This window comes from Zeus faber (genome assembly GCF_960531495.2).
Source record: "Zeus faber genome assembly, chromosome: 18".
NCBI lineage: Eukaryota > Metazoa > Chordata > Actinopteri > Zeiformes > Zeidae > Zeus > Zeus faber.
Window position 1 is genome coordinate 4116535 of NC_137210.1, and position 14032 is coordinate 4130566.

At 45.6% G+C, this 14032-nt stretch overlaps 1 protein-coding gene across 2 annotated transcripts in view; it reads left to right on the plus strand.

The window, feature by feature from the left end:
- Positions 1-13030, plus strand: part of nxph2a (neurexophilin 2a) — a 17405-nt gene extending 4375 nt beyond the window's left edge. For both annotated transcript variants that reach the window (XM_080019095.1, XM_080019094.1), the window contains exon 3: positions 9827-13030. In XM_080019095.1, the coding sequence (XP_079875221.1) occupies positions 9827-10573 (747 nt within the window). In that variant the 3' untranslated portion in view covers positions 10574-13030. The remainder of the gene's footprint in view (positions 1-9826) is intronic.
- The last annotated feature ends 1002 nt before the right edge of the window (positions 13031-14032 follow it).

Here is a 14032-nt window from a genome sequence, read left to right on the forward strand (position 1 = left end):
GAGCGGGGCCATAATCAAAGCCGGAAGGGCGTGACATGTCGAGGCAACAAAGTATCGGGCGCGGAATTAAGTAAGCGGGGGTCTCCGGTCCCGAATCAGCAGGAGTTCAGCCCTGTGACGTGAACACGGCGCTGATTTGAGGGATTACAAGTCATTGCTCGGGAAATGGATTTAGTGTTTATTTCAGCGTTGAACTCCCTTTCTTTCTTTCCTTCTTTCTTTCTTTCCTTCTTTCTTTACTTACTTAATTACCAATTTATTTCCGCGCCTGTTGATTTAGCGGTGCTCCCCGGCAAAAACTCTCAACATAAAATTGGACAGAAATAAAAAGTTGCAATCCCCTCAGTCGGATGCGTTTTTTTTTCCCCCCCAATTCCGACATCATTATGAAAATACACAAGATGCTTTGTTCCCCCCCGCTGGTAAAAAAAATAATAATTCACCGCAACAACATGGCTCATTCAAATTCTCCGGCAAGGACAGCAGCTTTATTCCTGTTTTCATAAAAAAACATCAATTCTACATAAACTCCCTCTCTACGGACCTTTTACCCCGGCCCCCCGCCTCTCTCCCCCCACACTCAATTAGGTTTGATTTTAATATTTATTTGTTGAATATTTAAAGGCAACTAACAGCGGAAAGTGTAATAAAATGTACAGTGGCTGGGTGGAGGTGGGGGGTTGGGGAGGGGGGCGGTCGGTGGATTAGGAGCTGCTCTTTAATCTCACGCTTCTGATAATACTGCATGGGCTGATTGATTAGTTTTTCAGGAAGCTTATGTCAGAAAAACCTAATCCGTCTTTGGATTGTGCCAGCCTTGTAAGGTTTTCCGCTCCGCCACTTTATCATGGCGGCGAATTACAGAGCTGCTGGGCTGTGATAAGGTCCTCGTCTCTTTCAGAACCCTCCCCCCAGCCGCCCGTCGCCCGCCCGGCCCATCCTCTGTTCACCCCCCCCCCCCCCTGTATGGACAATAAAGAAAAAAAAAACTGTTTATGTTCTTCACATCAGTGCTGCTGTATGTAGCCTGGTCTTCAGATCAACCGCTCCCAGGAATGGCCTTGGAAAGAAAGGGGGGGGGGGGGGGGGTGAGGGCGGAAATTACATATTCGAAAACCCGCCAGACGTCGAGTGGGGCGAGCGAAAGGGGAGCGAGAGAGAGAGAGAGAGAGAGAGAGAGAGAGAAACCCTACATTTGAGTGAAAGTAGAGTCCTGGCCGAGCAGACCAGTAGAATGTTCTTTTTGAAAGTGATTAAACATGGATTAACCGCGCGGGCCGCTCCTTTGGAGACGCGGCGGCGGAGGCTTCCAGGAATAATTTGGGAGCTTACACAGCGCAGATGCGTATCTGCACTTCATATTGGGGCCGCAATCTTCTTCAGCACCCCCCCCCCCCCCCCGACTCCTCCGACCGGACCGGGTAATCCCTCATAAACAATATTGTCCGTGACATTTGCGCTCCTCGGCCTCCGCGTCGACCCTCGCTCCTCTGAACCAAAAGGTCGCCATTTCTGTAGGAGGAATCTCAGCGAAGGAGCTTCGAGCAATGGCTACCACGCAGACCGTATCGACGCGCCACCGCATCAAGCGTCGAATTAATAATTGTGTGTGTGTGTGTGTGTCTGTGTGTGTGTGTGTGTGTGTGTGACGCGTGCTGGCAGTAAATCCATTGATAGTCTTCTGCTGCACCAGCGAGGAGAAAGAGGGGCTCCGTTGATGGATAGACATTTCGCCGCCGCCGCGTCTATCGACAGTGACCCCTGATAATCTACTCCCCTACCCTTGGATGGGATATCGATGCCCGCAGCGAGAATGCAATTATTCTCAACGAGATATGCCCTACACTGGCTTCTTTTAAAAAGCCAACAGCGCCGAGCGGTCGCGCTCGAGTAGGTAGATCTTGAGGTAGGTAGGTAGGTAGGTGGACCCCATCTCGTTTTATTGCAACGTTGTAGATATTTCCCCCTCTGGGCCCACGAGCTTTGCATTTATGTGGCCGACATACAGTTGTGCCGAGGCGTACACAGGCTCCCATGGCAGCGCCGTTACCTCTCCCTAGGATCAGATCGGGCTCGGCGTCTGCCACAGAGCCGCCGCACCGGCTGTTTAGCGACTCCTTTACAGCAATTTGTGCTCCAGTAGCTCTTTTGTGGGATGGGACCAGAGGGGTTAGCCTTCGCACCCCACGTGCATCACTGAGCCTTGGGCGCCCATGACCCTGTCGCTGTCCGCATACCGGGAACACCCCACAAGACCTGCCGTTTTGGAGATGCTCTGACCCATTCCTCGAGCCATCACAATTTGGTCCTTGTCAACGTCGCTCAGATCCTTATGCTTTCCCCTTTTTACTGCTTCCAACACATCTGGAATTGACTGTTCACTTGCTGCCTAATACATCCCACTGGAATGAGATGATCATTACCTGTCGGTGGTTTTAATGTTGTGGCTGATCGGTATATATACATATATATATATACATATATGTATATATATATATATATATATATATATATATATATATATATATATATATATATATATATATATATATATACATATATGTATATATATATATATATATATATATTCAAACTCTTTACAACAAGAAGATGTGTGAACCTCATTAAATGAGGCAGAGCTCATTTTTGCATCAGAGCTGTTTATGTGAATGCAGGTGAGGCTTCCAACGCCCCTGTGACATCATTTCCACCCGGTGTTCTGGGTAAAAATGAAAAGAAAGACAAACACCGACATGCGTCCGAGCTTTGTAAAGGGATTGACCTTTTTTTTTTTAAATTAAACCAGTGTTGCTGTACAAGACAAGATGTGACAGCCTGAGAATACGTGCTGGAAATCTCTCCTTTTGATACGTTTTGTTTTTTTTCCCCTCTTCATCTCCTTCTTCTTCTTCTGCCTCGGGGCTTTGAAGCCTCTCTTTTAGCGCTGTCATTTTCAGCCCTAACAAAGTGTTGTCAGCTCCCCACTGTCTTTGCATATTTCCTCTGAAGTACCTGTCTTCAGAGACACCAGACGAAAGGAGGGGTGGATGGGTGGAAGCGGCGGCGGTGGTTGTTGGGGGAATGAATTGTCACTCTCTTGTTTCGTCTTCAACGAAGGGTTATTTCTCAGAAATCATTATTTAAGTGCAAAGCCGCGCGGAGCAGAACAGAAACATTTGCTCTGTCAGATCCAGCGGCTCCTTAGAGCGGCTGTTTTTCAACCGCTGCGCCGCATAAATAATGGAAATTTTCTTTTGCGTTGCAAGATCAAAGTTGCAAGGCCGTACTCATTCATTGAATCCGTCCGTTGCATCCAGATGAGCAACTCTGCGTTCATCAAAACAATTTCAACTGTGCAAGCGACGACTGTTGGTCGTGGTGAAAGGTTCGTCTCTTGTTTGAGATTCGGTTTTTGAGGAGTCACCAAGCGAAACGGGTCGTTCAATTTTTCCGACTCTTTGTTTGTCGGATTCATTTGGTTTAATGCGCAGTGAGCGACTTCTGATGAACGGAGAATGAGAGTTCATTATTTTCAGTTTGTGAAATGACGGTTAGGGTTGTGGTGTCGCCGTGGGATTATGTATTATCTTTTTATTATTTATCTGGGAAAATTGTGCCGTGACAGAAAAAAAAGGTGTTTTCATGTAAAGTAGCTTCGGGTGTTGCTGCAACTCTGGCATCCCGCGACAGCTGAAAGCATGACGTTGACGTGCTTTACTTGTCTTGCGAAGGAAAAGATAAGCGCAAAACTTTAATTTCCTTAAACCAAGTAGAAATGAGCATTTCCACAAGTTTGAATGAGAATTATTTTTTCCACTTTGAAACTTTTTTTCTTTGGTGTACCACATGGGTCAAGGAAACGGTAATGACTTGAGTCCGGGGCATCTCATAGCATTATCCCCCTCCAATCCCCCGGCTATCAGGCCTAAAGAGGTGTGTGTGCAGGTGTCAGGAGGGAGAGCGGGAGTCGGCTGCTATGACCATGTAAGGGGATTATGAAAGTGATGATGCGTTGAAAGGCAACACCTGCCTGGAAGTGAAGTGTTCGGGCTTTGCCGCTGTCAAGATTTGGCAGGTGCTGAGATAACACAAGTATCCCAGATTACCTGAAGGCTCTCACGCCACAGCTCCTGGGTAACCCCCCTCCCCTCTCCTCCTCCTCCTCCCCCTCTTTTCCCTCCTCTCCAAGCTGAGCTGCCGCTTGGGATGCGGAGTGTGTGTGTGTGTGTGTGTGGGGGGAGAGGGGGGGGGGGTCGTCATTAACACATCCTCGGCAAGTTTGTGGGAGATGGAGATTGTTGGACGTATATAAATACATTTAGCAGCAGTGAAATAACAACGATATGTCGTTGACAAATGAAAACAAATTGCTAAATGGAATTTTTTTCAAATCACTTCAATTCATGTATTTATTACTTTTAACTAAATAATAAATGCATTTCAATACAATACATTAAAAATACATATATTATTTTTATTTAAAAATATATATATATTTATATTTGTTTGTATTATATTATTTATAATTAAAAAATATTCAAAAATGTATTTATAATTATATCTTTTAGTATTTGAAGAATTGTGAGCAGCATTTTTTATCTAAATTGTAGGAGGTTTCATCTTTTAAGATGTGGTCTGCTCTTCATATTGTCATTAAAAGATAGGTCTGAATTTTTTTTTATTTTATTAAAATGCTGGCTCCCATCATTGGTTCGCAATGTTTTTTTTGAGTGAACAGTTATTTTACATTTTATTTAAAACAACTTTTTGCAATTGCTGTAGTACATCCAAAGTAGGATACAATCGGGTGTCAGTAGGAAGTTGAGCAACTTCCTAGTTCCCTTTCTTAGTCTCTTTCGTTAGCGTGGAGGTAGCTAAAACACCCGATTTGCAGGGGGTGCAAAGAAGTCAAGAAAACCCTGGAAAACCTGATAAAATACACAAACTTCAACAATTTTTTGGGTATAGCATATATACGACGGTGTTATTACGTGAACTTGAAAAGGAGATTTACCTGTTTTTAATTTTTTTTTAAGGCTTTAAAGTTTGCATTTAAGTGTAATTTTAGGCCTGCGTTTGAAAATAGTCAACATACAGTATCCTTTAAGTTTAGCTGCGCCACAATAATAAATAATGAAAAAACAATGCTTGATACAAATACTTTGGATCTTGTTTCATTAGTATTATTATGTTTTGTATTTATTTAAAAGTAAATACGGGAAACATAAGGTAAATGTGGCCAGATTTTCCACGAAAAACTGGACAATTTTGGAAGGACATTAAGACATTGTTCAGTTTCACAATTTTCTACATGTCACATGACTTGATGCTGACTGCTCTGAATGTTTGATTGGCATTTACATCCAGCAGCTTAAATACTTTAACAACGCCCTAATCCACCAAATCGATGCCCGTTAAGATGGATAGCACCTGGAGCAGGAGACTTTAACCGTATTAAGGTCTAAGCAGGCCATGCATTTTGCCTGTTTCACTTTCATGCACACACACACACGCGCGCGTGCACACACACACACACGCACGCACACACACACACACTTCTCAGCCACCAGAACCCATCGTGATTGGTAAGACGCCCCCCACCACCACCACCACCACCAGTATGGATTTGCTGTTGTGATCCTCTTTGGGGTGCTGAAACACCTGCCATGTGTTTCTGTGGACGGCCTCTTGATTAGGAGTGATGGCTTTGGAGCGTGAGGCTGTTCCAACAGTCAGAACAGAGCTGGCAATCTATCCTTCGGGTGATGAGCGTTGACTCCGGGGGCCCAGAGGCAGCACGGGGAGGGAGGGGCGGCGGTGGGAGTGGGGGTGGGGGCCTCTTCTGAAATCGTCTCTTTGTGTGAATCATTACAAATGACGTACCCCGTCCCATTAGAGATTGGAAGGGGGCGTGTTAAAGGGAAAGGCCAGATTTTGGGGAAATTTCCAGCGGATGGATAAATGGTTGTGTCGGAAATAGTTCACAATGTAGTTCAAAGTTTAAAACAACCAAGATCTGTTTGTTATGTTTCTGTTTTTAAGCTGCCTGAAAACGCAAGATGTATCGCCTAAGTTACTCAGCTTTTCAAACGCTGGGAGGTGTATTTCCCTAATTTCACAGGAGCCCGGCTCGATTATCCCTCCTGTAGCCTTGCATTGAGCTAACACAGTTAGTGTGCAGCCGTCGTTTTCTCATTACCGGACACATCAAATCTGGGAAGGAGGGACGAAAAAGCTAATTTTCCCCAAAAACTGGAGTATCCCTTTAATGACCCGGCTGGGGTGGTTGTTTTTTTGCAAAAAAAGCTGGAGTTCGATCAGGTCTGCCACAACCAGCGGCATAGCGCCAGTGCCCATGAAGTGTGCGGTCCAACAATCTGGCAGTCGTTCGCCGGTCGTGGTGGAGGATTACCAGCCAGTGGTAAACCCGGCCTAATTTGTGCGCCACATGCAGATTTTTTCTACATCGAAAAGGATCAAGTTAATGAAGCTTCGGACACAGGAAATTAGGGGAGAAATGAATTGCGCCACCAAAGTGGGGTCAATTTGCACAGATAATCCATGAAGAACGGCGGAGCGTGTCGCCAGGGCCACTCCGCACGCACTGATGAGCAGGTTAATTGCCCATTTTGTTTATTGTGAGAAAGATGTCCGAAGGCCAATTTTCCCTGGAACACATCTCCAGAACCTTATGTGCTGGAAACACATAAAAAAAATATCTAGCCATCTGAAAACACTGAAGCAACCGGAACTATTAATATGGAGCTTTGTGTCGTAAAAAGGTGCCACGGTGTGAGAGAGAGAGAGAGAGAGAGAGAGAGAGAGAGAGAGAGAGAGAGAGAGAGAGAGATGCCATCGCCCCCATCCGAACAAGACTGCAGCGTAGCCCGTGGGCCAGAACCCATCACACAGGTGTGGCGCGTCAACGCCCCCCTCCATCCACACCCCCACCTCCCCCACCCCATCGCGCATTTTTTTCTCTCTTTTTACGGCATCTGGAGCGGATGATACAGCGGCCAGATGTCGCCCCGGATTCTTAATAACTTTCTAGAGGCTGCTTCTGGTCACCGTGGCAATTACCTTTATGTCAGGCTTCTAAAAGATATGTCTACCCACGGGACAAGCGGGCGGTCAGCTCTCTAACGCACATTACAGATAAATGTCCAGCCCGACGTCGCTAGCTGACCGCTATCGGCCCCACTGTCAGGGAGCGAGTCCGATCACCGTGAGATATTACCGACTGACGTGTTATTAAATCACACGCGTGTGCGCGCGCCTTTTACACGCAGCTTATTGAGCTCATTGGCAGTTGGAGTGATGCTTCAGAGCGAGAGTGATTTTAACCACTCTCTTATTTATGGTTACGGTTTAGGGTTTAGGGTTTAGGGTTTAGGCTTTAGGGTTAGCTGTTTCCAAAAAACGGTGTGTCCCAATTCCAAACACTGGGTGACTGGTTCCACAAAAGCGGAAAATTCTATATAAATATTTTGTACTTTTTTGTGGCGTGAGGGCGATGCCACCTTTCTTCTTTGTCACAGAAAGACACCAAATAACACACAGAGAGAAACCCCTGATGTTTGCCGCCACTCCCCTCCCGCCTTATTGTTCTGTCGGAATGAGGTCTGGCGTGTTCATTTTTATTTTTTTCCGGCTTCGCGAGTCTGAAGTTATTATCATAATAACGTCTTGTTTCAAGTTGCCCCGGAATGCCTCCAGCACGGAGGCTCCGATTAGGCGATCTTAATTAAGCTTTTGTGGTTTCTCCTTCATCAGACCTTGCCTGCTTTTCCACAGCCGGGGTTTGTTGTGTAAAAAAAAAAAGAAAAAGAAAAGAAAAAACCTCTTACTGCTTTAGTCTGTTTTCTGAGACAGCCCACTTTCGCTGAAATGAACAAGGTTTTTGTCTTATGTGTGTGTGTGTGTGTGTGTGTGTGTGTGTGTGTGTGTGTGTGTGTGTAATACACAGAGTTAAGGGGTGGGTGGGGACAGGGGAGAGTGTGTCAGTGCAAGCTTTTAAGTTCCCGGTGCCTCATCTCTCTCAGGGGCATTTAAGTATGAGATACCAGCCTCCCCCCAACCCACCGTGACCCCCCCCCCCCCCCCCCCCCGCACCACCACCCTTCTTTGTTGTCACAGCAATTTCCCCCAGTTGCTCATCAACTCAACTCAACTCCCCTCTCATTTCCATTGTCATCGCACTGCGCACAAAACTCACCTGAGGTTTACACTGAAAGGGAAAAAAACAAGTATACATATTGTTTCCCACGCTGATGCTGTGGGAGCAGCGTGGAAACAGGCGGGCGGCGGGGGGCGGGTTGCAGAGCTCTCCAGCAAGCGCCGTGAAGACTGCGAAACTCCTTCGCCTCGGCGTCCCCGCCTTGTTTGTAACGTGGTGGAGGGATCAAAAAAAAGAAACGGGGCCTAAACAAGATACGCCGGCGGCCCCGGAGGGCCCACGCGTGCCGGCACCTGCCGTCGCCGAGAATGGTTGATTGAATGTCGAGGAATTTGATGAGCTTAAAGAGCGGCCACATTATTACGGTGTTCCCTCGTTCGTCTGTGTTTACGCAGAGGAATCGTCTTAATTAAGAGTCGTCAGGGCTGATGGATGGGTCCGGCTCATTGTCCGAAGGAGACGCATTGATTTCTACATTCCGCTCAAAGTGCCAGGCCATTAAGACTTGCTTGCTACAGTGTTACCGCTGTCTGGGTCATTAGCGACAGTCGTGGAAAGGGAACCTCCGTTCATGAGCTGTAAAGTGGTGCACGTCGTTAGCGGTGGTGTTTTAATAACTTAATATTCGTCCACGGGGCGCGTATCGCTCTTTCTTTTGACAAATGGATAGGCCGGCGGATGCGGAGGTGGCGTAATGCAGCCGCAAAAACAAATCGCGCCGGATGGGAGCGGAGTTTTGGTGAGGCCTTGTACGCGCGTGTCTGAGTCGAGCTCGGCTGCTAAATTCTAATGCGTCCGGAAGTGGTGTGCAGCGGCTCTGCGCGGTCTCAAACAGCAGCTGCTTCTCCCAGTGATCCCTATAACTGGGCCTCAGGGAAAGCCAGCACAACTAATTACTAATGAAACTAGCTAAGCTCATCGCCATGAATTATTAAAGCTTTATCTGGAGCGGACCAGGAATTACTCCTGAAGCCAAAAGGGCTTTGAGGTACAAGGAGGGTTCACAGTTCAGTGCAGGATGTGTCTGGATTAGCTCAGCCAGCTCATACTTCACCACTTTGGACGGCTGCGATGTCGCTGGAAACCTTCAGAAGCCAAAGTTCATATGCGTGCAGCGTCTAAGAATAGCCAATCTGAGACGGGTTGGCCTATTAAGTCCTAAGGATTTTCGCACAACCACTTGACCTGACCGGGCATCCACAACTCTCTCAAACCGTATGGATATGATCCATATCCGGCTGTATTAAGGTTAATTAACCTAAAAGGCTCTACGAGGATTTTGTAATCAATCAAGCCAATATTTACCAGTCGTCTGTATAACCGACATTAGAAAATGGATTCGTTTGGGATACGATTGTCATCTTCTACAACATCGATCAACGGCTTCCATGTGATGTATAATATGTGATATTACCTCATTGCCATATTTGTTTTGAACCACCGGTGTTCAGGACAACCGTCTCACACTCTTCTCGTCACCAATAGTCAACACACTGATGCCATACTGTGCTGAGTTAGCTCTAAAATCAAGCTGGAAACACAAGCGCTTTCTACAGACAATCACAAACTACTGCTGCATGTTTTGTACTCGTACATTTTTCCATGTCACTGAACTTTTGTGCCGTGTCTGTTTCTTTTTTCTCTCCAAAGGTCACATGCAGGAAAGCACGCAGTGCGGCGACGGAGCTCATCGAATGGGGGGAGAGCGAGCATGAACAGAAGTTCTCTCCCACGGGGGCCAGTCCGCGGATCCTGAACCCCCTACGCTTGTTTGCGAGGGGCTCCTCGGGACTGAAGGGAGACATGAGGGAAATGACATATTTAGAGAACATGGAGGACTTCTGGGACTGGTTATCTAACCAGACAGATGTTCAGGGGGCGCAGGCCAGAACTAAGCGCAGGCCCATCGTCAAGACCGGAAAATTCAAAAAGATGTTCGGCTGGGGGGACTTCCACTCCAACATCAAGACCGTCAAGCTCAACCTCCTGATCACGGGGAAGATTGTGGACCACGGCAACGGCACCTTCAGCGTGTACTTCCGCCACAACTCCACGGGCCTGGGCAACGTGTCGGTGAGCCTGGTGCCGCCCTCCAAGGTGGTGGAGTTCGAGGTGGCCCAGCAGTCCACGCTGGAGACCAAAGACACCAAGTCCTTCAACTGTCGCATCGAGTACGAGAAGACGGACCGCAACAAGAAGACTGCGCTGTGCAGCTTCGACCCGTCCAAGGTGTGCTACCAGGAGCAGACCCAGAGCCACGTGTCCTGGCTGTGCTCCAAACCTTTCAAAGTCATATGCATCTACATAGCCTTTTACAGTGTTGACTATAAACTGGTGCAGAAGGTATGCCCCGACTACAACTACCACAGCGACACGCCCTACTCCTCCACAGGTTGATCCGGAGGGTGTGTGTGTGTGTGTGTGTGTGTGTGTGTAGCATGTGCATCATTCTATCCAGTTCTCCCATTCATTTACACAAAAATGTAAATCCCAAATCAATCTCTTATCTAATCCTATCCCTGGACGATAGCCGAGACAATTGGAGGTGCGACTTAGGTTTAAACTCAAGGCAATTTGTGTATTTATTCAAAACATTTTGTATATATTGTACACGGGCATATAGGACGGCCATCGAAGCCTGGTGAGGTGTCCATGGATGTGGATTATTAAGTGTTTGATTTGGGAGTACGACTTTTGGTTTGGTTGTGTGGTTGTTTTGTTTGTTTTCCGAATCTGCTCCTCATCACAAATGCACATATGCCTCTATCTGTTATCCACCAGTAATTAGTGTCTTGTCCAGATGTTGTCTACCAGGCCAGACCATAGGCAAACATTCAGTCCAGTTCACATAACTTTGGATTTTTCCCTCTGGGGGAAGCATGGCCCCACGTCCAGCGTCTGCTCCTGCTCCCGGCTCATACATTCAAATATACACAGAGACATGTTCCTTAAACCTGATTCACACCGAATCCGAAAACGCATCCGTCAGTCGGGTCCTCCGCCCTAGTGGTCATCGGTGAACTATGTCTGGGTTTCGCATCGCAAAATATCATAGGAAAAATGGGAGAGCCCGTTTTTTTTTCCCAGTACAACAGCGAGTAGTTTGTTCGGATGGACGTTTACCATTTTCCATGAATGAGAATTGATAATGAATAAGGTGACATCCAACGTCAACATGAATAATGTTCTTATTTATTATACGTAAGTTATTTACTTCGCTTAAATCCCAGTTCCAATAAAAAAAAATTTGACTGATGTAATTTGCGTTCGTAGTGCCGGACCGAAACGTGTCGCATGAGTTCAAAAATGTTAACGTGTCACAGCTTTTCACGCGTGTAAGCCGACTCCCCATAGGAACGAATGCGCTCCCGGATTGTTGTCGTTTGTCAGATTGGGTGTAAAGTCGGCTTTAGTTCTGCTTTTGCTGCAGTACATTCAGTTTCATTTGGTGAAAACTATGTTTAAGGTCTTTAATATGGAGACAGTGTCCTTTTCCTTTAGTACAAGAACAAAATCCTTCGCTGTGTTGAAGTATCCATGGCAGTTTTTTCGATGTGTTCTACCCATCAATACGGCCTTGGCACAATAATAATAATCAATAATAAAATCAAACTATTCCAATAACTGTAGGTGGTTCATCTCCAGATCAATGCCGGTTAGGTACCAAAATACCCTTTCATCGCCCATTCACATGTGACCTGGAAGCGGCATTGTTTGCCTTACTAATTTGGTGGGTTTGTTACCGAACTCATCGGGGGAAAAAAAAAATGTTCAAATGACGCAAACGCAGAATTAATCGGAAAATTGCCGACGTCTGCTTTCCCGCGACGCCGTCTCGAGGCACCGGTCTGCCCCGAGAGAGCCAACAGTGGATTAATGTGTCAGGAGAGGTGTGCGGAAGCGATAATGGCGCGGCAGGTGGATTTAGCGAGTCTGGCAGACAATTAACAGCACTTTGTCATGGTCTCGCCACCGGCCCCGACATCGCCTGTATTTAATAGGCTTTAATTAGGGCTGGGAAAATTCATTTACTCAATGCCGAGGATGAACGACGACAAAAAAGTTATAACAAAATTGAAAAAATAATCATTTTAAAAAAGGCTCAGAAATGCATAATAAGAAAGGGGACAGATTTCTCAAAAGTGTACATACTGTATGTCACGCATCAAAGTAATGGCAGCCGTGAAATTATTTGACTTTTTGTTAAGACAATGGCACCTAGACTGAAATATGAGCATCGCATGTATTGGGTTGGGGTTGAGGTTAAGCCTGATTCTAAATACTTCTGTTACAATCTTACCTACACATGTAGACACCGTGAGCAGTGTTGACCAAATACTGTCATTCATCAGGGGGAAGAAATGAGCGTTTTGGTTTTTTTCTAATTGGCTGTCGCTACCTTCTCTATCCTCCACATCTGTAAATGCTCCGTCAGGTTTCACACACGCACACACACACACACACACACACACACACACACACACACACAGCAGGAGGCTGCAAAGAGAAATGCCTGTATCTCAGTTGAATCTTTGTTGACTTCTGATCCTTTGTGCAATGCAAAGTGTGTTATACGTGCAAGTCCTGATACTTTGAAAAATAATAATAAAAATAATAACTAAACGTGTATCTTTATAGCTTCTGAGTAAATGATGTCAGTTACATTTTTCCTTTTCAAAACTGTTTAGCTTGATTTCTGTGTTTGTTACAGTAGTGATATCTCAAAGATGTGTCATATCCATCGATGATTATAGATTAGGTTCTGTTTTTGTAAACCTGGCCGAATGTATACCTATCTTTGATTTTCGTTGTTTGTTTTCTCTGCTTGCTTGACCTTGTTTCGACCTTCTCGCCCTGTTAGATAGGTATAAGAGCACCGTTGTGTGTGTACAGTGTAAGTAAAAAAAAAAGAAAAAAAAGAAAAACAAAGTTCTCTTTTTTCTTTTGTATTATTTAATCTATTAAGGTTTTTTTTTGTTTTGTTTATTTTTGGTTTAAAATCCAAGCTGTTTGTAAAGATCGGTTTAGGTTTACTATGGCATTAAAACCTTATTTGAACTTAACTCACAGAACAATGACACTTGGATTTCTCGACAGGATAAACACGCCATTTTTTAAGAGGTACATCTCAGCGCGGCTTTTTAATGGCCTATAAATCCGTGTCCACGGGCGCGGTGATACCAGAGGTACACCTCGGGGAGCACATCCATTCCGCCGCGGCCCCATCAGGGACAGAGGTCTTTTCAGTCCCTTCCATTACTCTTATCTGATCGGGGAAGGGGGGGATGGGGAGACGAGCTCCCACTCTCCAGCATCAGGTCACACATCCGCACCCCTAAGCCCAGAGAGGTGTAATAAATAATTATTATATATAGTTTTAGCTCAAGTGCGATGAAAACAGTTGTTTGGTTGTGTTATTGGGGATTTTTTTCAAGTGAGGTTGTCTCCGGCATCAGGTCACACCCACAAGCCTGGAGAGGTGTGAATATTATATTTTTTTATTCCTAAGTGCCATGAAAACCAAGAGTGGTTTGGAATAGTGAATAGCAAAATATATCTTTCAAATATGGAATTTACTCTTATCAAATCATGAAAAATCAACCAGGATTTTCAGTTGATTTCAGGAAATTCTAATTGAAAACGAGAAATGAGCGATTTGCCATAACACATGAAAAAAGTAAGAGGCCTCCCTCTTACTTACTAAAGATGTCATGGTGAGTGGGGCTGGTTCTGTTCCACGTGGACGAGGTGTTCGAAAGACGGCCCGTTGACGACACTTTTGCAGAGGAAATGGGGGAAGAAAAAATAAATACCCCAACAAAGCACACATTTAATGGCAAGGGGAGTCCAAAACTA